The sequence below is a fragment of the Poecilia latipinna genome, unplaced genomic scaffold (genome assembly GCF_001443285.1).
Source record: "Poecilia latipinna isolate Pla-1442-1.1 unplaced genomic scaffold, P_latipinna-1.0 Scaffold2434, whole genome shotgun sequence".
NCBI classification, from domain to species: domain Eukaryota; kingdom Metazoa; phylum Chordata; class Actinopteri; order Cyprinodontiformes; family Poeciliidae; genus Poecilia; species Poecilia latipinna.
In genome coordinates, this window is record NW_015115050.1 from 37,210 (window position 1) to 64,325 (window position 27,116).

The 27,116-nt window shown below is 40.0% G+C and overlaps 1 protein-coding gene across 6 annotated transcripts in view; it reads left to right on the forward strand.

Moving 5' to 3' along the window:
• LOC106937769 (unconventional myosin-Ic-like) overlaps window positions 1-27,116 on the forward strand; it is a 60,145-nt gene that overhangs the window by 7,628 nt on the left and 25,401 nt on the right. The window contains exon 1 of one of the 6 annotated variants that reach the window (XM_015019445.1): window positions 203-682. The exons of 1 other annotated variant lie outside the window; for it this stretch is intronic. Coding sequence is in view for 2 of the 5 variants with exons in the window: in XM_015019442.1 (XP_014874928.1) it covers window positions 22,751-22,798 (48 nt within the window). In the remaining 3 variants the exon portion in view is untranslated. Of the gene's footprint in view, window positions 1-202; window positions 683-1,154; window positions 1,314-21,619; window positions 21,863-22,376; window positions 22,502-22,691; window positions 22,799-27,116 lie in introns of those variants that run through there. 4 more of the 6 variants (XM_015019446.1, XM_015019443.1, XM_015019447.1 and 1 more) reach the window with 4 other exon arrangements.

Consider the following 27,116-nt stretch of genomic DNA (forward strand, 5'->3'; position numbering starts at 1 on the left):
TAAAACTGTTTTCTGACTGGGGTTTATGGTTTGGTGGGCAAACACGCAGAACTAAAAGCGAACGATAAAGTTAATGAAGTTAATGAATGTCTGATGGATATTTTATGGGCTCTTATTAATGAAGACGACCAGCACTCACATTGAGCTGAAGGATGATATAAAAGCTGGTTCGGTTCTGCTGTTGGCATTACACGCCTCGGCTCGAGCAGCAGGAGTGGGACGGGTTTTTGGTGAACTTCCTGGTAGTTCTGGGTGTAGCTGACCTTCAATGACAGAAAAGGAAAGGGGAAATTGCCACACCACTCCCATAGTGGATCCAGGGGAACAAAATATCGGCAGAAGTTGCACACTGACAGACAGCTGGCTCCGTTAACGCGGTTCTACTTCACTCGAGTCCTGGTTATGGGAGTGACCGGGGTTTCCTGCGGGTGAACGGCTGGATACGGTGCGCTGTGCGGCGCTGTGGGAGAAACCGCAGCTGTAGCAGAGTCCACTGTGGGCAAACCGCTGGGAGTGGTAGTGGGAGGGTCGGGAAGAACCCGGCAGGACTGGGCCACAGCAGACTGACAGAGAACGAGCTGACCGGGTTGACGGTCTCACACAACGCGGGGACTGAACGCAAACCACCGGTCTGTCCTGTCTCCTTCTGAACGGAGGAACTCACGCTGTTTTTGACCCTCAGGTATGTTTAGCTTTTCCCCCAATAACTCGTATTTTTAGCCTCAACCGTCATCATTTTTTTTATCCTGTTCTAAAGTAGGCTATTATTAACCTTACTTTGCCTACCTTGAACGACAAAACAGAAGGATTTGTTACAGCTCTGCGGGACATGTGGACTGATTCTGCTGAGTAGTTTGTGTCACTGCAGCATGTTTCAGTGCGTGGGTTGAATGCACGCCATGTGACAGACGCTGTCAAGATAAAAAAAAAAAAAAAAAAACTTAAGTAGCAATCATAAGAATACAAATAACATTAATGATGGGAAGAGATTTGGTGTAATCCTATTTTAAGTGTCACACAGCTGAGCTCCCCATTGGCTGACTGACAGACACTGGAGTTGTTAATTGGGCTTGTTGCTCACAACCTTCAGGTTGTGGTTGTCTTTTTATAGACTCCACCCAGACACTGACTAAGACTCTTAACTAAACAGTATCCCACACCTCAGCACCAGGAGGCTGAGAGGTTGCTTGATGGGAGAAGACATTTTTTATACTATTAGATCTACTGTTGTACTTTTACATGGAGATATTTGCTCTTAACTTTGCTTTGAAAATCTTTTTTTCAACACTTCCTGAGACGGCGTGAATGAACAGGTAATACAAGCTTCCTTACCTGACCTCTTGAACTTTTAAAGAACCTATAATTATTTGAGGTATTTAGAAATATATGAGGGGTTTTTGTGTTGTTGCAAGTATCTCACCATTTGCTTGGACTCTTATTTACTGGACACCTGTCCCTGCAGTTTGGAGTCAGCAGTCCACCTGTTAATGTGTGTTTGTTCTGTAAACATGGAAAGGTTTGCGGAACACCTGCGTTTTTGGTGAAACCAGTTCCTGCAAGAAACTTCTCAAAGGGAAACAGATTTAATCTAGTATGGTAGTTAGATCTGCTGAGTTATCAAGGCATCACCAAGATCCTGCCATGATTCTGCCTGGTTATTTGATCATTCTACCTTTTGGAAAGTGGGGAACTTACTTTGATTCATTGGCTTCTTGCAGTGTAACTGACTTTTGAGCATAGGGCATAAATGTTCAATATGCTTATTATCTGGGGCTTTGGAAACCCTTTCCAGGACTCTGTTGAGGTAAAGTTGAAGAATTTGGACATCATCTGTCCATTTTGTGCCTCACAGCATAATGCTACCACTGCCATGCTTAATAGTTTGCAGCCACGACAGTTAGTTGGTGATCTTAAGTTTGAACATTTTAGTTTTACTACTGCTAACATTGTTGCAAGATGGATCAATCTTTGTCTTGCATGCTCAGAAAACCTTTCTTCAAAACAGGGGTCTTCAACTCCAGTCATTCAGTTCTGGTATCCAGGTAACCTCGACCTGATCAAAAGTTTGTGTACTTTTCTTCTAAGCTAGGTCTGCAGCAGAAAACCAACTAATTTTCTATTGAGAACAATGGTCAAATATCCAGAAAGAAGTGCCTGAAGTTTCCTAAAAATTGGCCAGATTGAATAGATGGCTAAGGAGAGCTTGTTATTAGAAATAATTGGCTTTGAAGCAGGGCAGGATGAAGTGACATTGACTTTTTGAGGAGGGTTAGGAACTTTTGTTCTTTAAAAGCTCCTAAGGCACAATGTTCTGTCTGAACACAACTAAGCAGCAGAAACAAAACATCAATGTCCTGCTGTCAATATGTTTTTCCAAAACAGACCTCCAGTGGGACATGCTGCACTGTGATTAATGTCTTTGATTTTCCATTAAACACAGGCTTCATATCCTCTGAATGGTTTGGTTAGATGTCACCTTTAGAGGTTAAAGCCTGAACAGCAAATTCAACTTTGTTTATGAATCTATAATCACTAAAACAACAAAGATGAGTGTGATAGCTACGGGTTTATTTTAGTGGATTAATATAATTATATAATTAATGTAATTATACATTGCTAAGACAAAAAAATATATCCAAATTGATCTGGCACCATGTGTTAAATCATTAGTGAAATTGTTTTGATTCAGTTTTGCCAGCCAAACCCAGGAATTATTATTGTTGACTCTGCAGAATTATATACAACCCAATAAACAGAACCAACAGATGATGCCCAGAGCTAAAGAGACATCTGTCAGTCGCGACTTCAGAGAACCACAATAATGACAATTACTACATCTTTAATGGAAGAAAAAAAACAACAACAAAAAAACATGGAACAGTGGTGAACCTTCAAAGAAGTAGCCAGTCTCCCGAAGTTACTCCAGGAATTTGGAGTAAAATGCTTAAGGAAGTCAGACAAAAACCTGCAAGTTCAACTCTGAATGCAAGGGGGAAAAAAACAAAGAGTTTGTTGTGGCCTAGTCAAAGTATGGACTTAAATATGATTGAGATGCTGGTGGGTTTCCCTTATGCTAGAAATAAAACACTCTTTAACAGTTAACACAAACTCATCACAATGGTGGAACAACCAGTTAATAGGTTTAGGGAGTAATTATTTTTTTTCACACAGTGCCAGATTGGTTTGAATAGATTTCATACCCTTTACTAATAAAAATGATAATTTAAAAAAATGCTTTTTGTTTTTACTCGGCTTATCTTTATGTGGTATTTAATTTAGTTTGTTGTTGGAAAACAAGAGGAAAAGCAGAAGAAGTCTGTAAAGGGGTAAATACAAAAGTACTGTAGATGGACGAGAACAAATGTCTCATTTTACACTTAAAGGGCATTCAAAGGGTGGGGTAAAAATGCGAGCAGACTGGTCCTGGCTTGCTTTGGACTGTTTATTTCATCAAACTCTAGTCTTCCATTTCTCCAGAGAAGAACATTTCACGGCATATTTATTTTATTACAAACCATCTCAGGAAATTTTGTACAAAAAACTAAATCCAGTTGTGAACTACAAGTACATAGAAAGTGCTTCAAAGGGAGCGTGTGCTTTGTTTTGAGGGAAGTGTGACTTGGTGTTGACAAGTTGAAGGTTTTTCCATGGTAACATGGAGTCAGCTACTCGTCAGGTGGATCCTGACAGTTTCCCACAGGACACACCCAACCGAATGGCCGTTAGAAAGATCAGCATCATCACCTCTGCAACAGGAAAAACAGACCCGCATAAGCACATTTACTACCTGTGCTGTGCTTTAGGAAACAGTCAGGGTGGGTTATTTCCACTTCAGTGACCTAAAATGTAAACCGGTTTGGTAGATTAAAGTTTACTCGTATTGAGGTCTGGAATATCACTGGTCCATTGCACATCTAGATTGTTTTATTTTTCAGCCGTTTTCACACCCAAAAGTTTGGCAGATGCAATTTGATTGGGGACCAAAGCTGCAACATTTGCTGTGTTTTCAGCTAGCGCGGTTTGCTTTCAAACTCTTTGAAAAAGAATTTAAAATTCTTCTCAAAATGTAAACTAAAATGGAGTAGTGTCAAATTTTAGTGGTTGTACCATTTTTCTTTTGTAGTTGGTAAAATAACTTTTTTTTTGTAGTTTACAAACTTTGTTAAACATTCTGGTTGTATTTACCCAGAATGCCCTGTGTTGTAGTCTGGTTTCTGCTTCTGGAGTGGACTCAGGTCCGCTTGCATCCACATATGCATTTGAACCGTGCTGGAGTTCTCTTCAGCTGAACTGAGACCTAGGTTTGCAGGTGCACCAGAGTTCACTTTTTTTGGTCCACATCATGGTTCGATTGCACATTCACATCTCCCCAAATGATCTGGACTTTCTACACTAACAAACTAGAGTTCAACTAACGCGGACTAAACAGCGCTGGTTTTCTTCAGTCATTTAGTTTTTATCTGCCCAAAAGCAGATTAATTAAGAGGTTGTGTGGTTCATTTCAGCAAAAACCTTGCTAAAAATACCTCTGCTCTTCCTGTGATCAGCTGTTTCAGACATGCCATATTTGTGTTTTTTCTTTTCTATTTTTGTCATCAAACTTTTACATGAACATGCCAACATGGGCTTGCAGAGTCTGAGAAGGAGCTTTAGGCGTTTTGCACCTGCTGCTCACTGCACAGTCCAACCTTGGGGTGAATTTGCTGGTCATCGTCTCTTGTGTCATTGCTGGTATCCATCTTGGCACTGTTTATAAACCCTGGCTTTTGGAAATGTGGCTACACTTACTGATAATAAGTTAACCAGTTGCATTTGATTCCCAGAACATTGCTGCTACTTTCTCCTGTAGATTGTAAGCAAAGATGTAATTGGTTGTTCCTGGAGCTGTGTTGGCAGTTGCTGTTTTTTTCCCATGACTGTATGCCTCAGCTACAATCTGTGATGTGTGCGTTTAGTTACAACTCAAGAACCAAGATGCATTCAGGAGTTTGGACCTTTCATTATGAAAAGCTGAGATTAATTTGACCCAGAAGTAAGACAGATGGGAACCTAATGCAATTGGAGCTGATAGTCAATCTTTTGATTGATTTATTGATACATGGAGGGTTGGAGCATGTTGGCCAAACCTGGAAAATCTCCTTTCGGTTTTGCTTTCTCATCAAAGTGTTCTAGAAATGCCACCTTTTCTAAACATGACTCGTGTTCAGTTTCTTTGTCAGGAAGGCTGTATCAGGGATGAACAGATTTTCTATTTTCCACAGTGATGATCTGATGTCTGCGGACTGATTTGATGCTTCCTGTGAGACAAATCTGGGGAATGCAACATGAGACGTATCAGATCAGGTTAGACTGCGATTCCATTAAGTGGATAAAATATAGCTGAGTGAGCGATGCTGATGGTATGTGTGGGAGACGGCTTACATGACGGCTGCTGCTCAGAAGCTGAGTCAGACCTTGAAATGGGAATGTGTTGGAGGGAAATGTCAATCGACTTGAACCTTGGCAGAGACAGTTGGAGACAGAGAAAGGCATTCTGGGTTTATTATAATAACTTCAGCATCTCTTTACAGAAAACTCAGAGCAGCTTTTCAACATCAGCAGAAATATTGATGTAATTTGCTTTTGTAAGGTGCTGTATTAAAATTAAAGGATTATATGAGTCAAATGTACTTTTTTATTTTGGTTAAAAAGATGAAGACTGTTTTTAGTATTGCTGAAGGTCTGTGTTTTGCAGATGCAGTGTGTGGGAACTTCTGCAGAGTATTTCAGTAGAATGGCAGCAATTAGAGGGGCGTGTCTGTGGTAGCTTAGCATCTCCGTTATCTGAGAAATGATGAGTAGGTCGTACAGAGTGTCCTATGCTGCTGTGGCAAAAAGCAGCCGACTTAGTACAGTGTGAGCATCACACTCCTCGGAACAAACGTTGAGAGGTACTCGTCTTTTTCCCCTCTGCTTTTATAGTCTGGACTGCTTAGAGACTGGAAAACACCCTGGATGTGAGTCAAAACCCACGTCAGATTCACTGCCATTTTTGGACATGAGCTGGAAGAGGTGGGAGGTCCTTGAACGACCCGGAATGCCTTATCCGTGCCTCCAAAAATAATGGAGTTTTCAGTTTTTTTCTCCTGTTTGTCTTGGTTTTAAAGTAACATCTTTAAACTGATCCAAGAGATGCAGCCAACACAGCTCACATTGTGTGTCATAAAGTCAATCTTTGGGTTTTTGACTGACCACAGCATCATCAGCAGTGTTTAAAGTCTTGTCGAGGGACACACTTCCTGAACCTCGATAACCTGCTTCACATTATGCACGGCTCTGGGTCATCTGAGGACAGAACTGCTCATTCATGTTCACATGCACCACTGCTGACCAAGCCACTTCATAATCCTGCTCGGTTGTACTCACACCTTCACCTGCACCCAGATTAACCCCTTTCAAACAAGATAACTGGTAATCCCGTTTCATCTGGTCTTGTGCTTTGCATGTACTTGCTGCCAGACCTGGCAGAGAAGAGCTCTGAGATTGTTTGAAGGAGGTGTTTGGTTAAAATCCTGTATTCTTTTTAATCTTGGACTTTATTTTACTATGTCATGAGAGTGTGACTGCAGGCAGCATAGCTTCCAACATTAATCCATGCACAATAAAAGATGTTTATTTAAATACATCTTGAAGTGTGTCATTGTATTGGGGTGCCGCTTCCCATGCATAGAGAGAGTATAGGTGGTCTCAGGAATAAAAGCAGTTTGTTTATTCACATAAATCATGCTGGGTTAGGGTTAGGTATGGCTGTTTCTAAAAACAGCCATACCTCAACCCAGCTGGATTTTTGGCAAGAAGTTAAAGATTTTTTAATGTCTGCCATTTCAAAAACCTCCTGAATGTTAAGTCACAATTGCTGTTACCTAGCAACCTCAGCCGAGCCCAGCCCATCACCTAGCAACCCAGGTGGAGCTCCAGCACATTTGGTCAGCTTAATTTACTGCTGTATGCGCTGTATAATGGCTGCTGGAAAAAACGAGTTGTTGACATTCTTTTTTTCATTCTTCTTGATTGTGCAGGAGGGTCTACTTCTGCTTTTCAAAGATATACAATTGTACAATCGTACATCTGCTTGCAGCCATTTTTATGTATGAGTGTAAACGTGGAGTGTGGCCAGCAGCAGCTTATTTGGATTTAAAGTGACAAGATGCATGAACACATCTCAAAACAAGCAAAAGCAGACTGAAATCTCATTATCTAAGAATAATTTTGTGCAGAAAGTATAATGGACATGTTTTGTGTAGCATATAGATCTATCCTAACCTGCTCAATGAAACATAATAGGTCACCTTTTAATATTCTCACCTTTCCATTGTTGGACTTGTTCCTAATTCAGAGCAGCATCTAAGACCTAGCAGGTTTGTTTTCATCTGCAGATTATTCTACTTGACTCTTTTTCTCAGCTTATCTGATCTGACGTCATTCCTGCCATGACCTCAAATCCAAATCTATACACTCTGAGCTGAGACACACCTGGTTACCTGGTAATTACTGTGATATGACACCAAAGGCAAATCTGAGTCCTTGTTGAAACAAAGCTTTGTATGGCGTGTCCTTGTTTGCTTGTATTTCATCGATGAATGCCTCTGGAGCTCATATGATTGTTTGAATTTTGCAGAATTGAGCTCACTCCTGTACAGTTTAAACAAACACGGGTATGGTTTATGAAATTGAGAAAGAACGAAAAAGTAAACTTGATTCAGTCCTTGGAAAAGGCCTTTATAGCACCATAAAGTCAGCCGAGATGTTTGTTTTTTTTTACCGCTTAAAAAGTATCTCATAATGAACGCTATTGTAAAAAGTAGTTTGGCTTTATATTAGGATGCATTTGTGTTTGCTTATTATGCCTTTTAGGCATCTGATTAGGCTCCTTGATATCTTTTAGAGGTCTGAGTTTCTCAAAATTAGCTGGAGATGTGAATTATTTGTAGAGTGGAATACATCTGGAGCCTCAGAATAAGATACAATCATATTCAGTAAATCAGAATATATGTCTTTATGAGTCTCATTTGTCAGATTAAAAGTACTGTAACATTTAAGCATATATTAATTATACTTTACATTAGTGCCTCATTTCTGTTATTAAAAAATATTTTTAAATTGTTCTAATTTTAAATGTCAGATTTTAATGAGCTATAAGTGGAAAATCATAAGTAACAAACATAAATTATATACAATCCATGTCACTTGTCACGTGGTAGGCTTCAAACATTTCTTCCTGAAAGTCTAATAGCCTTTCTCAAAACACAGCTCTGAGATAAAGTCACAAAGATGAAGAACTTTTTAACCTGGTTGTTCATTGATCACCAACAAAGCCAACCATATTCCGATTATTTAAAAAGATAAAGCCAGAGTTTTGAGTCACAGGAGGCAAAATGTTTGGAAATGTTGGATTCCTAAAAGTAAAATCCAATCAGTGACTCTGCATTAATGCATCTTGTTCCATGCTGATTTGCTTAGTGGTGACACTGGCTAATTATTTGACTAAAGCAGGAAATCAATGGATTATCACATGGACATTATTGAGTAGCTTAAAACAATTCATGTCTAGCTCACAGCAACAAATATTGGCAAATTTAGCTGTATGGATCAGCTTAAGGCGATACTCCTACAGTAGAGTGCGGAGTACTTTAGTGGGTGTGTTTTCCATTGCTTTGCTGTGGGAGACAATGCACCGTCCTTGGTTATGGCTTTGTCTCTCGTTCAGAGCCTCTTTGTTAACCTTTAACTCTTTCCTTGAAACATGGATAAAACAAACATAAGTGGAGGCAGGAGTGGCCCTGGGCCTGTAGAGAATGAGGTGGACTGAGTAAATAAAGGAGCCACATGGCAACAGAGAGGGAGCCGCTGGACACACAGGTAGAATGCCACGAAATGTTGGACGTTTTGGTGGGATTTAATATTTAATACCTGATGCAGCTATTTAGAAAAAATACTACTTTAGAAATGTGGACTGTAGATGCTAACATTAGCATTGGGTATATCTGTGCTGCTGCAACATGTTTAGCATTTCGATGCCATTTTGGGGTTAAGTAGCTTCTTTTCTACAGCGTTCAAATCATTTTAACCCCCATTGGACTAAGAGAAGCACCTTTGTCGTCCGTTGTTTTGCTTTGAGGCCGTACCAGAAACACTCGTATTCAAAAGTTCTAGCTGGAAACTTTGCCTGCAAGAGAAAGGAAAAACATCAATTGATTTCGTTAAAATGTTAAGGCATTGGAATCTCTGTAACTAATTAATGAAAATTCTGGCCCTAGTTTGAAGGGAAACGTTTTTGTGTCTTGAAAGCAAAGATGTATCCCATCTGAAGAAATGGAATCGCTGAAGCAAACATCTGAGTGTGGAGCATCTACCGTAATCGTTCATTCTTTGTCTCATCAAGCTGTTTGCTGAAGAACGTGGACGTTTTGCACACATTGTAGCATTTACTGGCCCTAAAGCTATTAGGGCATAGAAGGTTGATGTGCAGAATTCCCATCTAATCGTTTTCACCTTCATCTGGAGTCCATTGGAGTGACTCAGAGCCCAGGCTGCTGTGGGCTTTGAAGCTGTTCTCTTTCTTTTTATGCTCTTCCATCTGTATTTGACCTAAAACAAAGATTGTGAGTGGTCTTGTTAAAAGGTGTGTTGGAAACATATTTTTGTGTTTCTTTGATTTGTCTCATCACCAGTGAAGCCCACATTGACAAATTAACCTTCCTTCCTCCCTTCCTTGTATGAAACCACATGGACTTTCTCTAATGACAGTGCATCTTTAAAGGCTTTGACTTTTACAAACTATAAATCTACCATAAATATATAGATAGTTAAATGTAAATTTTAAAGGATGCCAAATTTTGGGTGTGTTTCTCCACAGCTGGTAAATGATTGTCAACCCCACTGGTCGGTGCTGCTGTTACTGTTTTTTCCATCTAATGCTGCTATCGACATTCCCTGCCTTCTGCACTTGGAAATTCATGGAAATGTTGAATAATTTCTGGGCTAATATTTGTGGATAAAGAAATTGCTGTCCACCGTTGACCCACTCTACAGATATTTGAATAGGCTGGGCCTTTATTCTGTCTTTAAGAAATGTTATTTGTTCTATTTTCTGAAGTGTTTTTTTTCTCGACGAGCACGTCAATAAATATTGGTTAATTTGAAGACATGGTTAAATGAAGTCTCTGTGCAGTTTAGTGGTATAAACACATCTTTGACTGGTGTCCTAAAAAAAGCAGTTTTCAAATGGGAACAGTGTTTGTTTGTGTGAGGCTGTGGTTGTTGTCATTCAAAAAGTAATAAATGGTTAATTATCACTTTTTGCTTCATAATATTATCACAAAATATTGTGATAAATTGTTAAGTCCTTATCTCCCACCCCAAACTTGGAAGTCTTTGCTTGGTGTCCAACGTGGACCGGTGGTTCTGCTCGGCGTTTCCCTGGTGGTGTGTGTGTGTGTGTGTGTGTGTGTGTGTGTGTGTGCTCTTCAGGAGAGATGGAGCAGCCGTTTGTTTAGATCTCTGCCCAGTGGGATTTAGCCACTGTGGGTGTGGCAGTGCAGAAAACTCCACTTTAACTCTGAATGTCAAAAATAAATGCCACCGCTCGTTTACGTGTAATCGTCAGACCCCCTTCACTTTTTGAATTAGTATTCTCAATTAAACAAGCTTTTAATGATCAGTCAGCGTCATTTTAAATGAGGCTCTATATCTGACATCATGGCTGGGAACTGAACCTCCTAAAACATTTCCCATCAATTTCTCCATCCCACTTTCCCATAAACTCTTCTACTGGTTTATCATAAATAATTATTTGCATGATTTGTGTTGCAGAAGCTGTCTTGGATCTGAGCACATCCCCTCCCCACCATGTTGCTCCTCCCTGTCTCCATGTTTGTTTTTATATAACCCACGTCTGCCGGTCTTATCATTATCATGATGGTGACGTCAAGGTGTTTGTCTGTGTCCAGGACTGAGTAGCGGTCTGGTCACTGCTTGGTGACTCTAACCAAATGACCTGGTGCATCCTGAACAGCAATGATGTGTATCTGAACTGAAGGTGTGTGTGTGTGTGTGTGTGTGTGTGTGTGTGTGTGTGTGTGTGTGTGTGTGTGTGTGTGTGTGTGTGTGTTTTCTGATTAATTTTATGTTGACTATGAGTTCCAGAGTGCAAACAAAAAGTAAAAGTGAAAGGTTAAATGCTGCATTTAGAAATGGGTGTGATGCATATCTCAGAATGAAGTGTGTTTCTGTGAAACTGTGTGTGTGTGTGTGTGCGTGTGTTGAGGATTCAGATGGAGATGTTGCAACCAGGCCTGCATGATCAAATTGCTGAGCCATCTTCTTATGCAGGGAGGAGGTCTGTGTTAAGTTTCTCCATTTAAGCTGTTCACGCATAAATTTCCACTCCTGTCAGCTTTAGATCGAGTGCAACTGCATTTTAATTAGAAACCAATGGCCTCAGGGGAGCCGTCTTCCTAAATGGCACAATTTCAAATTAGAGATGCAACAATCAGAAGGTTGTAGCTGATTTCCGATTGCTGGGTTTTGTAAAACTGCGACTGATTGATGCATATTTCAACAGAATCCAATTTCTCGTGAAGAACTGTAACATAGAAGCATTTATGAGAAGTTTTTTTATTTATTTTTTTTATCCAGCCTTCCTGCCAATAAAGATAATCAAAACTGAGGTTCTTATATTTTTCACCAAAGCATTAAACTACCACTGCTGACATTTTAAGGTTTCTTTAGCATCTTGTATTACTGAAACATTCATCTTCATGTATATTCCTTACAGATTTAGCTCCATTTGTTCCACATTCAGCATGTTCAAAGATGGAAAAAGACGCCATGAGAAGCATTAGCAGAGCAACTGTGCTGCACTTTGTTCAACCTTCCTCTTATCTGTAAGGAGGTCTTACTCCTCCTTGCTCTCTCAAACTTCAAACATGCCTCAAGAAGCTGTAGAAAAACCAGCATTATCTTAAAGTCTCCTTCCACATTGTTGTTGGCATGACCTTTTCATGCACTGCTCTAGGGGTTGCAACCTTTGAAGACGGATAGAGTTACAGCAATGCAACCAAGGCTGCCCAGTTCCAAAGATTTCTATAATTGTGCTCAAATTCATTCGTCTTTCCCCCTGATTTGAAGGACGGGTCTGGTGTAAACGCCGCAGCTCACGGGCCGAAGGGGAGATTTTTGTTCTTGTAAAGATAAAAATAAAGTGCAGGACTGTTTACAGGTTTGAAGCACAGCTCCAACAGAGGGTGTGCTTCACCTTTTTCCTGGTTGGATCACCAGTACTGATCTCATTTACATTTGAAGAAAAAGGAAAGGGAGCGATATTAGTGGGATTCCCAGTGTGAGGGAAGGAAATAGACCAGCTTTTATGCTGTTTTCATTAGTCATCATCATCTGGTTTTGTTTTGTCCCTACTGTGAATAAAGCCTAATTAGCTTGAAGGAAGTGGTCAGAGTAAACAGGACATTCACTGTTTGGAAACCCGGCAGCTCTGTCTGTACAATGCCATACAGATACAGTAACTTGGAAACATATTGACATATCCAATTTTCATGGAGTTAGTCAAATCTGATCGTACATTTCCTGATTCGTTCCAGCCTAAACTTTTGTCTACAGCCAACACAACACAAACTGGCACAGGAACCAGCCGAACAGCGTCTGTGTATGAGTGAAAACCCAGTTTATGAACACAACATGATATATCCATGGTGTTGATTTATTAGGCTCTGTTGTGATAAATCTGTCAGCACGACTCTAATCATCAGCACAACTAAATCTTGATGGGTGTTAATACAACCAGGAGGGCGATGAGACACTTCTACAATCTATGAGATTTAGATGCAGGATTATCTGCAGCGTAGCTAAACTTTATTTGGGAGAAAAAATGGTGGAATGAGAGCTGGAGAGTTAAGAAAAAGCTCAACAAGTCTTCACCTGCCCTGCAGCTGAAATAATTTATCTGCCTGTTATGAATTCCTCGTTCTGCTCCTTGGTGTAGATATCCTTTAATTGACAGGCTGTTTAGAAAAGCTACTCTCAATGCTAAATCTGTTTTTGAAATAATATTTGCCTTAGAAATCCGATACAGAACAAGGGCTTCAGCTAAAAGTCTCAAACTATAAGATAAACAGATTCCTATTTACATCGTCTGATAAAATGATCTTGTAAAGTAAAATAAAGTTCTTTACAAACGGGCATTGTAAAATTTGCAGTAGAAAAATGTATTAAAAATGTAGTTTTTACATAATTTCAAAATCTTGAAGGTTTTCAGTTGGTATGGGAGGAGCTGCAGCTCAGGTGGGAAAGGTGGCAGGAAGTGAGATGTTGTTGAGTGAAATTCAGTTCTTGTATTTATGATAAACTATGAAGGAGATGACAAAGCAGTTTTATTTTAATATTGGTAGTACATTTTCAGCAACAAGGCAATTCAAAGATAAAGAGCAAAAAAATGAGGAAAACGGTGATGGGTAGAATACAGTTTATGATGTTCCAGTTATTATTAGTCAAAGGCAACTCTAAACTCTCAACTGTTTTTAACTTTGATTTAAAGGAAGTCAAAACCCAAAAATGTTAGTTTTCTGGAGTTTTTTTTTCCGGATTAGAGGGGCATAAAAACTGAATGTTGCTTCTTCTTGTTTGGTTCTGGTTCTTAAATCTTAATAAAAACATTTTAAAAAGTGAAAGAGTTTAATAATAACTTATAACTTGGTCCACATTAAGGTCTTGACTCTTGACTGGTAGCATTGTTCATCATTTGGTGGTGGTTTATGCTGGAGAATGTGGACTTTAAATCTTGAACATGAAGCGTAAGAACTAATGATTGACTGGAACTGATACTGAGTTACCAGCCTGCTAATTATGTAGCACCTCAAGAGATCCACATTCACTGATTAGATTAGCCTGCCCTGCTTCAGAGGGTCATTATGGCGGATATATAGGATCGTACAACTGCAATCTGATTATTCCTGATATAATTTCTCCATGTTTTCCAGCCATTCTGCAGGTGTTGACTCTGATTAAATCCCATTAGCATGTTGCTCTTGACTGATGCTAACTCTTGCTCTGCCTCATTCTTACATGCATGCACAGGCTTGTATCAGAGCTTCAAACTCTTTAACCTTGTTTAGTGCCTGTTTGGACTTCAAAGGTGCTAAGAACTGTATTTCTGATTGTATGCTAGCGCTCTCTACTCAGATCCTCTGCTAACACGTCCCTGTACTTCAGCGTATCGATTCCTCCTCCATGATAGACATGGGAAACCTTAGGAAATGCCTTCATGACCAAAGTGCTGCCACAGTGGAAAAGTGGGTGTGTTTAAGTGCGAAGGACACAGAGCGTCTCCATATTTGGTGTGTGAACTGAAAAGAGGGGGAAAAAAAAAAAACAGCAGCCCGGTTTCCTTCATTTACTTATTTTTAAGCCAGCTGCTCTCTTTTCCTGTCACTTAAGTGTTGCTGTGCCAGAATCTCACTTTGCCACGGTCTGGTGCACACCAACACACCCACTGTGGTTTGTCACTGAATCCAGACCATCAGGGCCTTGAAGAGAGGCAGGCCTAGTGGGTGGCAGGCCAGTTTGAGTGAATTGGCCTCCTGGGAACCCCCTTGTGTCAATATATGCCTGGATCTCTTCAGCCTGTCAGACCCACTAGTCATCTCAGAGAATACAAACACACTCATTCACTGACTCAAGTCTTTTTTTTTTACAGTCACATTTTCACCATGTGTAACCAGCTTCCTGCTTCTTCCTGTTCTTCTTCTACACTTCTCTCCGGCTCTCTCCATCTCTCGCTTGCCGCCCACATGGCTCACATACTTTCGCTCTGACATCACAGCTGCCATGCACTTCCAGTGTTTTACTCTCCTGTGTCAGTTCAGGATCTCTTTTCTCCCTTCTGTCCTGAAATGTAGGATATATTTATGTATTTAACGCTTCAAGAGTAAACATTGTTTCCTCATTCTGTGATTTGTTGACGCTAAGCTCATGTTTGATCCTCCTTTAGGCCATTGTCACGCCCTTCATTGAGAAAAGTATTGAGCAACAAAGAAGGGCCAAAAGTGTTCTCTAAATGTGAATATGAATGTTTTTGCAGATGAAAATGTAAAAGTTGTGGGGCTCTCCTGTATTTATCCTTTAGTTGTAGCACAGTAAACAGAGAAAATATTGAGAGGTTTTGAGTTTTTTCCAAGTGCTGTTGTTCAAAGTTTCTTGTTGTGAAATATTTACTGTACAAGAGCAACGTTTGTGAAAACCGTGGAGTATTTCTGCATCAGCAGAAACAGACATAACGGGTGAAAGAGAAGGCCACCAATTGCCAAACATTTCCTCTTAAATTTTTGATGATGACAGTATTTCTCGTTTTCCTTCCTTTGCTGTGTCTTTCATTGAGATTGAGCCTGAGATTGAAATGTCAGGGGCGCTCTGACTGGATCCCTCGACAATCTCTCGTCACGTCGCAGCCGACCAAATTCCTCCCTGTATGGATGCATTTCTTTGACATGACTCGTGTCAGTATCGGATATGTTGTTTTTGGAGGAAAGACAAATATGTTGGAACTGTGCCCACTAGGTCAGGAGTTTAATATCTTACAGATTATTTTGTCTGGCTGTAATGAAGAGGAATAGAAGTCATTTCTGAACCATTGCTTAGGAGATCAATCTTTAATTTGTCCATCTTGATTTAGCTCTGGACGAGCCGACGTTAACATATCTGCCTTACTGCTCCACCATGATCTTTGAGTTCCAGGCTAATCTCTGCGGCGCCAAAGATGATTGTGATTTAGTGTTGTTCATCAGCAGTGAGGGAGTGGTATTACTGATGTTTCAGCTTGAGTGTCTATCAGCATTCTTTCTGTGGAGGATGAAACCTTTACAGCATCGGCTAAAAATGAGCTGTGCAACCTTGGAGTCAAGGGTGTGCTCAGATTGGTGATGCAACTCAGGAAGTGAGCTCATCTTACTGACGGCTTGTTGTTGTTCTTGCACAAATTCACCTGAGGAAATGAGAAAGACACAAATAAAACACATTAGCAGCAATACAGACTAATAAACATAAAAAATAAGCTCATGACTTGGTAATGGCATGTTATTTCTGGTAGATACAGCCCTTTGCAGAAGCTCCACTTGAATATTTATCTAATTTTCTGATGTTAGAACCACAAACTTCAATAGAATATGTAATAAACCATCTTAAAATAGTGCATCATTGTGTAGGGAAGAAAGATTTTCTTATTTATTCATTTATTTTATAATGAAAACCTGACAGTCTTTGCAAAAACCTTACTTTTATCTGTGATTGTTAGTACAGAATCTGGGCTGTCAGCTAACATTGGATGTAGTTTTTGATTAAGAACAGTAATGACACGATGAAGAAAAACAAAGTAGATTAGAAATATCTACTTTAATATGTTTTTCCATACTATAAAGACTGAAAGTGAAATATAAAAAGCTTTATTTACAATTGCCTCATTAACGTTTTCTTTTTAATCTTTAAAAGTTTATTTGAAATGATTCATCTGTGTTTGCACTTTACAAAAAAGTTTTTCATACTTCAAATTTAAGACTGACAGTGATGTTTGAATCACATTGCATTAAGCAATAAAATGCATTTTATTAGTTTGGTGAATTTCTTTTAGTAGAACTGGACTTTTTAAAATTGCTCTGTAAAAGCAGCCCTAACTACATTTCATCTTGGTTTTATTTAATTGTAAACAACGTGCATAAAGACTCAACTGGATGCATTGCACCACTGATTGTAATTTGTGAATAAGTCAATGATGAGCTGTTATAAAGTCTGGAAAGTTTGGAAATATATTCACAGCCTACTGGCTGCTGAGAGGACACCTTGAATCAGATAAATCTTCTAGCTTTGTAACGTTGCCGTGCCACATTAGCAGCTGCTAAACATGACAGAGCGATGTGTATCATATTACACTGCACATTTTACAAGTTGTAGTTTTTTTTTTTGTTGGGCCCGCAGTGCGAGGAGGATGGAAAGTTGCTATTTATATCCAAGACGACTCTGAGCAAACTTTGAACAGGAAGTGCAACAGGAAAGAAGAATTTAAGTCATGGGGAGAGAGGAGGCTTCGAGCTTGAGGGGAAAGTCAGGCTCTCGTTTCTCGTTTCCCACGGAACTGAGATCGCATGCGCTGACCTGAAAACTATCCCCCCTTTTTTTAAAAATGCAAATAGAAACACTGTTTTCTTCCTAAAGTTAAGAGTAGGGTTTCACTTAAAAGCCACAGTTAAATGCTCACCAGGACCAAAGTAAAATCCTGTAATGATTAACGGCAGAGTGACCAAAGTTTTGTTTGTAAAGTGGATGGACCTGCTGCAGTGCTAGGCTATCAGAGCTGTGGTTGAATGCTCCACCCTGGAACAAATGGCAGGTGTAAACCAGTGTTTGTGTTGTTTCCATGGATTTATAGCCTGTCTGTGGTTTTATGCCCCATCATTTATAGATTTCTAGTTATAAAATGCACATATTGGACACTAAGCAAGTACGATCCCTGTATTGGAGGTTGTGTGCTGGATGTTCAGTCCTGTGCCAGGATCCGCTGAGGTATTAAAGTCTGAGAGCTGAGTGAGGTAGTGATGGTCAGATGGAGCCCCTCCTCTCTTGCAGCGCAGCTGAAATATGCTGCCTCAGCGTGAAACACACACACACTCACACACCTTTTCAGTCCTCAGCCAGAAGTGGCTGGCAGGGATGAACGACTGAAACTCGCAGGATCTGTTGATTGTGTAACAAGTGTTATCCGCTATCTGGTGTTGTATCAGTGCTTGCTTCCCTCCGTCTGACCACGGCGTTCTCACACTGTGGTGAGAGTGAGACACGCATGAAAGGAGAGAGTGAGAGCATCTGGAAAGCATTACTCAGATTCCTGCAGCAGAGGCTTTGAATGTGCTGGTAATGGAGGAGGAAGGGGCCGTCGAATAAAACTGGCAAGGAACGAATGCAGTGTAACCCACATGAAGGGTTTGTTGTCTCTTTCTACCGCTGAGCACACAGGTTATTGTTTCAGATATTTTAGCTGCTTCAATGTCTGCAGAGGAGAAAAGGCACGAGGTGGCCAGTAGAGGGCATGCTAGAGACTAGACTGTGTAACGTTGTCCTCTGCTTCTTTACTTCTGTTTGACAAGAGTTAAAGGTGGCCTACCATGCTTCCTTGAACAGGTTAAGATGAGCCTAAACATGTTCATCACATTTTTTTCCGCAAAATTATTTTTAGTTGATGATTTCTATCTATTATTTTTAATCTTCTTTCAAAATGAGCTGCTGCTTTTACTCAACTTTTACACTTGCACGTGAAAATGGCTGCAAACAGATTCGCAATTATACAACGGTACATTTTTGATGAGCAGAAGTGGAGCCTCCAGCACAACCAACAACGCAGCAAGTCGTTTGTGAATGATAAATCAGCAGCAAAACACTTTTCCTTTCCAACAGCCATTGCACTGCACATACAGTGGTAAAACAACCTGACCAAACGTCCTGGAGTGCCTCTTGGGTTGCTAGGTAACAGGAGTGGACTTCGCTGGGGTTGCTAGGCAACGGCCAGAGTTTGGTCGTAACTAGTTACATTTAGTCAGTTACATTTACCTGCTGTAACTTTTTGGAGAAAATGAACTTTTAGGGTTATTTTTACTTTGTGCTGTACTTTTTACTTGATTGATTTTATTGATACTGTTACTTTGGTAACATTTCTGGTTACTCTACTCTGAGCAACTTTACTGAATGTAGAACAAAAAGTCTTCTCCACATAGCTTTATGTTTTGGCCCAGCTGATGATGCAATTTTAAAATATTAAAAATGATTGATGTTTTGTTGCGTTACTGGATACCTAATACTTTTTTGCTCTTGAGTAATTTCTTGAATAGCTTGTAATGCTTCTCTTTCTGGAGAAAAATCTTTCGGTGCTCTGCTCGTCTCTGGTAACAGCACAGTGCCTGTTTAATGTGGTTTAACTATTAGCTAGTCTTATAAACAGCTGATTGTCTTTTTTTTGTTTGTGTTTGGGTTGTTTTTATAAGCAGTAGAGACCCAAATGGAAGCACAAAAAATGTGCAAAATGTGAAATTTTTCCACACAACCTTATTTGTCGATGTCCATTACATAATTATTCCACTTTTAAAAGTTACATAATGGTGAGGTGCTGTCAAGAGTTGTGATGGCAAATAAGTACTGGAATCTCTTGCTTGGTTTACCGGTGTTGAAAAGGGGCTTTGTTCCTCCCAAGGAGACTTGGTCTTTGCCCTCGGGGCTGAGCACCTTCAGCTAAATTAATTAAAAGCAAGAACAGGACAACCTTGAGGAAGACTTTGCCTCGCTAGAGCTGACTGAGGTAAAACCAGATGCTTTGAGAGAGATGGAAACCTCTCTACAAATACTGTCTTCTTCTCCACATCGCTTTCTGCTTCTTCTTACTAAAAATGCATGTGGTGAGATGGTGAGGCAACATTCAAAGGAAGCAGGTGCTAATTGTTTGGATTAGAGGCTTATTCTGTCGGACCAACAAGAAAGAAGCGAGACGCCTTAATGAGGTCTATAAAACTTGGCCTTTCCTGCTGGCGCTCCTCTCTTTGAACATGCTGCCTGTTGCTGCTTTGACTAGACTGTCCCGCTTTAATCGGTTCTCCTGATGTGAGGTTGCAGCTGATTGGTTCTGTCACAAAGCTTGTTCAGGAGATGTTTACCTCAGAGAGTAAAGTAAAGCAAGCCAAATCCTGTTGGATCAAATCAGAGAAACCGAAAACACAACTTTTGAAGTTGTTTATTCTTGCAAAAGTTTCCCCTGGACAGAGAGTTTATTGTGCAACATCACCTCAATGGTACACACCTTGTTATCCATGCCTCATAGTAGCTTAAGTGGATTTGCTCAGAAACCAACGAGACGGCTCTTCCCAGGACAAGAATGATCATTTGAGCATGGAGAGATCTCCCACTGCAATATCTTGTTACTCTACCATTTAAAACAACTATTTTATGCAGCTTAGTGTTCCATCAAAGCAAGAAGTCGTGGCTAGCTTTCTTCAGGGAAAAATTCATTTATTCACTCATGAATCCTAGATATAAATCTGCAAAAGATGAGTGGACTTTAGTGTAAACCATATCGATTTACATGAGGAGAAGAACGCATGTTTTATGTCTTAATTTATTTACATTTGACAGAGATACTGCACGAGGTTTCTGCAGTGTATCTGTATCCGCACAGGATGCATGTTAATGCCTATTGGGGTTGCACAACATATCACAACTGTTTCGTCACTACAGTATGAGTGTGAGCAATACTTGCATCTCAAAGACCTGTTTCAACTTCTTCACTGTTTATCAGATTCTTCTGAAGCTTGTTTCTATTCTGTTAAAGATCTTAGGATTTGGGGTATTTAGTGTAAACTATTGTAAAACGTGTGTAATCTGCCTGTTATTAAAGTTGGAATAAGAAATGTATGACACATTTTCCCCCCCACTTTCTGTAACATATCAAGCACTTTCAAGTCAAGACTGAATACTTTTTCAGGGTACGTGTTTGGCTGAACCTACTTTTCTGAAATTTCCCTAGCAGGCTCTAGTTCCCACCTCCATAAAACATTCTGGCAGGTTTGCGAGTCAGAGGTGGGTCTATGACATAATCGTTTTCAAAAGTATTGACCAGAATCCAATGCTGGCTTTTCCACTTCTTTCTTAAAATGTTGTTTCAGAGCACTTCATTTCCAGCTCACTGGCGTTAGCTAAAGGTTTGCCGTTTTTTATATAACTTGATCACATATTTTCTTCATGTCAAATACGTCCAACGCTACTCTTTAAGTCTCAAAACTTTGTCCGTTGCCCTCGGAGTACAGAGAAAACCACTAAATGCTTCAAGTGGCTTGTAAGATTATCAAATCTACACTGTATTTAAATGATGACTAAGGTTGTACCAACATCCATGTCGCAGTCCAGTAAGTGTAGCGAAAGCTCTCCTCGGTTCACAGCAACGCACGCCCCTTGCCTGTGAGATGCCAGATGTTATTAGTGTTAACAAGCAGATGCATTAGACCACAGAGACCTTTGATCTGCAGCGGACGGGTGTGTACGTGCGCATGTTGCACTGGTCTGGACAAATTACCCTCCTTGTATCGATGCTGATTGAACAATGCCAAATTCTCTCGTGTGCATATGGGATGTTTGTTTGCTAAATACAATGAGCAACGGCCATATTTCTGCCAGTAGAAAGTCTTAAGTGGAGGCGAGGAACCGAAGAAGGCGAACATGGTTCAGTTTGGATGCGTGCACAGAAAAACACACACACACTCCTCACCACAGTGGCATCAGCATGCAGTTTTTCCCTCTCATTCTTTCTTCTCTCCAGTGGTGGTTAGGGCCAGATGTGTGTTTGTGCACACGATAAGAAGATGAGGAGCATGCTTTCGATCTTTCCCCCCTAGAGTCTAGTTGTCCACTGGACTGAGGAGGGGGCAAAAGGGAAAATACTTACAGAAAGAAAAAAGAAAGGACCGGGGGGGGGTTCTGTGTCACAAAAACACAGGGACTGTTTCCTCCAAAGGGAGGGAGAGGAAGACGGGGTGAACGCGGTGAGAGGAAGAGGAGGCAGAGTGAGGTGTGCGCTCGGAGCCTGAGAGCAGTAGTAAGAGGAGAAGCCATGGCAGCTGGCTCTCAGGACGAAGGGGAGAGCTTCTAAAAACAAACTCTCGGTTAAATAGTGGTCGTGACGCGGCGCTGGAGGCCACATTCCTGACAGCCGGGCCGTTGGAACAGTGGGAACGAGAGTAAGTCCGGATCGCAGGAGAGCTGGGCTGGAGCCATGAAATACAGACCTTTGGTAAGAAAAAGAGGAAAAAGTTGCTGTGGATGTGGTTAACAAGGAGGCTTTTTATGGGTGATTGATCGCAAAAGAGACGGTCAAGTTTGGACTTGTCAGTTTGCAATTAGAGGTAACGGGTAAGAACTAATCTTTAGGAGGGAAGTTACTTTCATCTGACTTGTGAAGTAAGATTCCCACACTGTGCTTCAGATTGTGAAACAACCTTGATGGTACCTTGTTGGACTTGAAGGAAACAGGTGAGACTGAATAACTTGATGCTCACCTGCTCTGGTTTTTTTGTTCTTTTTTTTTTTAACTTTGTCTCCTCTCAGCATCTTTGCACATCTTGCTTCGTATTTGTCACAGTGATGTTGGACCTATTTGATATCTGTAAGGGAGTGCCCTCACTTCTGAGTGTGTCTGCATGGGTGTGTGTTTGCAGTGCCCCAGGGCGAGGCAGTCACACAGTGGTGTTGCGTAGCTCTGTTGCATTCTTGCATTCACTGAACCCAAGAGTCAGTGTGTCAATGTGAAGTAGATTCTAGCTGCTTGTTACTTTGGATATAGCGGGTCAGAACTTCTTTCATGCTTTGGGACATGCCTCTGCATCCATAGGGATTTCATCCGCATCAGAAATCTTCACTGAGCCTCAGCAGGGTATGTATGTGCAGGACAGATAGCGGACGCATGCCAGAGTTGCATATTACTCCAAGAAATTCTTGACACACTTGTCATTGTTGCCTGCGAGGCATTTGACTTCAGCTCACAAGCTGATACTGGGCTCGCCTCATTCTCTTCAGGCTTTCCTCGGTTGTCACTTTGCAGACTGTGGCAAACTTGAGTTGTGAAAAGCTTTTCTTTGCTCAGAAAGGGAATGTAATCAGGCTGAGGGTAAAGATTAATGATATGAAAGCCACAAAGCAGCCTCTCTCCATGGAGTTTCGCTGGTGTCAGGTAAGTTGGTGGATTCTCGCAGATTGTTTGAATGACAAATTGTTCTTCACTAATGCTAACTTGTAGGTTAAAAGTATCCGCTACCTCTGTTTTCTAGGACAGGAACTGATTCTTTCTAATGAAAGTAGACGGTGGTGTTTTGTAGGGGTGTGGCAGGAGATCTCTTGATTTTCATGTTTGACATTAAAGTACCTTTTCTTTTGAAACACTATTTAGTTTTTGTCAAAATACGGCTTAGTTTGTTGAGGTAAGTGGTTCCATGTTGGAAAATTTTATTTTGGAGTAAGAAAGGAAGTAGTTCTTTAGTTGCCTGGTTGCTTTGACAGATTCAGCTAACATCACTTGATTAGAAATGCAGTGAAGAGATCTCCAAACTTTTTGATGGGTTGTGTGACAACATTTTGAGTAGAAAGATGCGATTTTTAAACAGTTGAGAATATTGTGACTAACTCTGTGCTGGCTAAAGCCAACCAGGCCGGAGACAGCTCGAAAAACAAGAAGCCGACTGTAGCGCAGAGGATTCTGGTTAAAGACAACCAAAACAATCCTGCTAGTCCAATGTTGGTGGGAGAAATTACTTTTAAAAGATGGAGAAATCTTTAAAAAAATTTGATGTCACTCAATTTTTATTTACCTTTTGTGAAGAAGGAAGTTGCACTCGATGTCTCTTCATGTTGTTTCCTTCAATGGTTCTTGGTGCAGCGCCCCCACAGGCGAGAGGGTGAAACATATTTTTCAAAGGGTTTAGTTTGGTTGACAGTTAAGTATGAAAGTGAAGCACATCAGCTGAAAATGTAACAAATGTTCCTTATTGAACTCAATCTACCCAACCATCAGGTCAGTTCTAACCAGTGTCAATGTTGGAGCATTGCCTCTGGATAATAGATGTTACTTCTTAAGAATAGTTTGAAATAATTGCAAAGGAGTAAGATTTGATCTCTTGAGTTCAGCCTGATAACATATTGCAGTTCTAAAATTTTTTATGATATTTGTTGTTATTCTTTTGATTTTGATGAATTGGCACAGATTTGTTGTGCAGGACAGGAGTCGGCAGTTTTTATGTAAACATGCTGATTGGGCAGAGCATTAACTCTTTTTGCGTTCTGCTCTTTGTAGAGCAGTGGCGTCTGAAGTCATAACCAGAGGTTTAATGTCCTGCATGTTTTAAATGTTGCCTTGATTCGACACACCTGAATTTATTGAAGGGTTAATTAGCAAACCTCTGCACAGCTAGATGACTTCTGAGGAACTTTTCATCAAGGAAAAAAAACCAGTGAGTCTAACAAGTAATTAGCTGGTTGATTAACTAGCTTGCATTCTGCTACTCAACACAAATGTCCTTCTAGTCTCCAAGCACACCAACCGTGACATGACGGGAGATTTGAAAGATTTAAAAAAAAAAATTGTGCACTTTGCCTATTAATATTAGATCAGCATAGAAACACAATCTATGAATAAGTGAAAGAAAAAAGTTAGAATCCTTTGATTTTCCAAAATTAAATCTCAAATCTTGTCTCCTCCTTGTGAAAACCAGTATCATGTTTTGCCTGTTTTTATGAACTGGATCCTTACATGGCTAGTAGAGAATAGAGTAAATAAACAATGTGAATAGTTTAAAATGTATTTTTGTGGAAGGAAATTGGGAGGATTTTATTTGCTGCCAGCTTGTTTGGCCCACATGCCCTCAGATGTGGGGTGAATTTTTGCTCGCTCCACCTGTTTGACTGCTTTGCGGAGCGTTGTTACGCTATGTGGAGAGATCTGAACTTGCTGGAGGAGCGTCTCTATGGTAATACTAAAAAAATAATGGTAATACGGCTTGCATCTTGTGCAGGTGAGCGGTGGGAGAACGCTTCGAGCGCTGACAGCTTTACATGCACAGACTTGTGGGATATGTCTTACTCCACATTCACACAAGCTTGGAGAGACCGTGACTGATTGGAAGCTCTGCAAAAGATCCTTGTTTTGTTTTTTTAATCACTTCCTTGTTTATAAAATGTTGTGGTTGTCTTGTGATCCTAACAAAACCAGCAGCTCATGCGTAGCTTCTGGGGTCACAGTGCGTTTAGCTTTACTCCAGCTTTCACTTAAAACCTCAGTCACTTAGAAATTAAGACTGAATTAAATTTAAGTCTTTATTTCTACAGTCTGTGCCCTTTTGTTTAAACCAGCCAGTGCAGAACCAGATGAGGGGAGAAATCAGTGCCAAAAATCTGATTCAGAGATGAAAAATGTGGAAAAAGGGGCAAAATGTTGAGAGAGCAGTTAAATTAGGCAAATCTACACACTTTTTTTTTTTTTTTGAAAATCATGTGAACAAGAAAGAACAAGACATTTTTCATATGTTATTTATATTTTATGTGCTTACACATTGCACTCTAGTTGGCTGACATGCCTTGGGGTCTGATTGGTTTATACAAAGCTTTATTGAACATGACATAAGTTTATGCTAAATTATTGAGCCAACCAGTTCAGATGCACAGAGTCCTTTCAAAGTACTGCCAACTCCTAAACCTTTTCATATTTTGGGGTTTTTAAATGAATATTATGTAAAATTGACTTTTTTGAGTATTATTCAGCCATCGTATCATAATTACATGTTTTTCTGTCTTAGTTGTGCTGTAGATTGCTTGTAGATTGATCCTTGAGTTGTTTTTTATTCTCCAATTAGTCTGTGTACAATAAAAATTGAAAACTGACAACAAGCAAGAAAGGGTATTTATCTACAAAACTAACTAACTGACCAGATTGCTCTGAAGAAATTAGACAGGATTTTATTTGGGAGAATCAGAGTAAAGGGGGCTGAATGCATTTGCACACCACATTTTTCAGATTTTTGAATGTTTTTCTTTTTTTAACTCTGGATTGTTTTCCTTCCTGTTTATACTTATGCATGTCTTTGTGTTGGTCTTTCACAAAAAACTCCAATAAAACATATTGATGTTTGCAGCTGCAAGCTGATAAAAAAAACTGAAAAGAATGCTTTTGCAAGATATGTTTTTTGCATCTTGGGCATTGACTCTCCAGTAATAAACTTTAATCGTCTGAACCAGTGGGTCGACTCTTGCAACTGGAAGGTTGCATGTTAAATTCCTTGTGTCTCCTGCCTCTGTGCTCCTGCTCTTAACCTCAAGTTTCCTACTGAACTCTGTGTGAATGCGGCTGCGGCGTAAAGCGCTTTAAGTGGTAGTTTGACCAGAAAAGTGCTGAATAAACTCAGTCCTTTTAACATTTGTGGTCTTCCAGACAAGCAGCAAAACAAGTTTGTTTTAAGTGTGCAGCTGGCGACGCTTTCCAAATATAAGTCCAATTATGTTTTAAATGGCTAAATCTGGCTTTCTGCTACTTAACTCTGATCGTAATGGTTTAATTCTTTTCTTCTGATTCCATAATGCTATAACACTCCATTTACAGTAATTTTACTGCACATAAATCTGGTAATTGCCCCTTTTAGAAGTGGATGGACTCTACTGAAAAAGACATTTAAATAAGGTCTAAGTATAACACACATGAACATGTAGTGTAAATGTGGAGACAGTTGGTGTTAAGAGCTACTTTATGTTGAGACAATCAAAGATTAGCAGTAATAACATTAGATCTGATGATGTAGAGATATTTCAATCTGAACTAGGGATGCAATTAATAATTATTTTAGTTGATGATTGATTTATTGATTATTTTATTAATTGCCACGTTCCGCATTTTTCATTTAAGCCTTTTTTTATACAATGTTAGAAATGCATTAAAAGACACAATTTAATTCCTTTTTCATAAGAATAAGAAAATAAAAATTTTATAACCTTTTGGGTAGAACATATTAACATATTTTCTTTTTAACTTAAATGCAAAATGTATATATTTTTGCACAGTTTTGGCTCAATTACTGCTCTGCTTTTTTCCTGTATACTCCAGTTAATAATTAGCGATTACTAAATCGGCTGACGATGAATCTGATTAGTCGTTTCAGCCCTGGTCTGAGCGATGGTGATTTTAGCGATCGGTCATCTCAGAAGCGTGGGAGCTTCTCAGCTCTCCTCCCTCCATCCTGGCTCTGAGCGGCTCTGTTTGCTGAACAGGATTTGGAAAACATGACGACTAGTGGCAGCCGGGCAGGCACGTACGCCTTGAGTTCCTGAAAGCGGGTGGAGATCTGCGGTACCCTCAGGAAAGCCAAACGGTGAAAGAAGAATTGGGAAACGGTGAAGTAATGGAGCGCGACACAGAGGAGGATGTGTTAAAGAATAAGAAATGTGCTGAACACTCTAATTAGGCTGTCTCTCCATAAAATATGCAAATTCATGTAAAATTTCTTCCATTT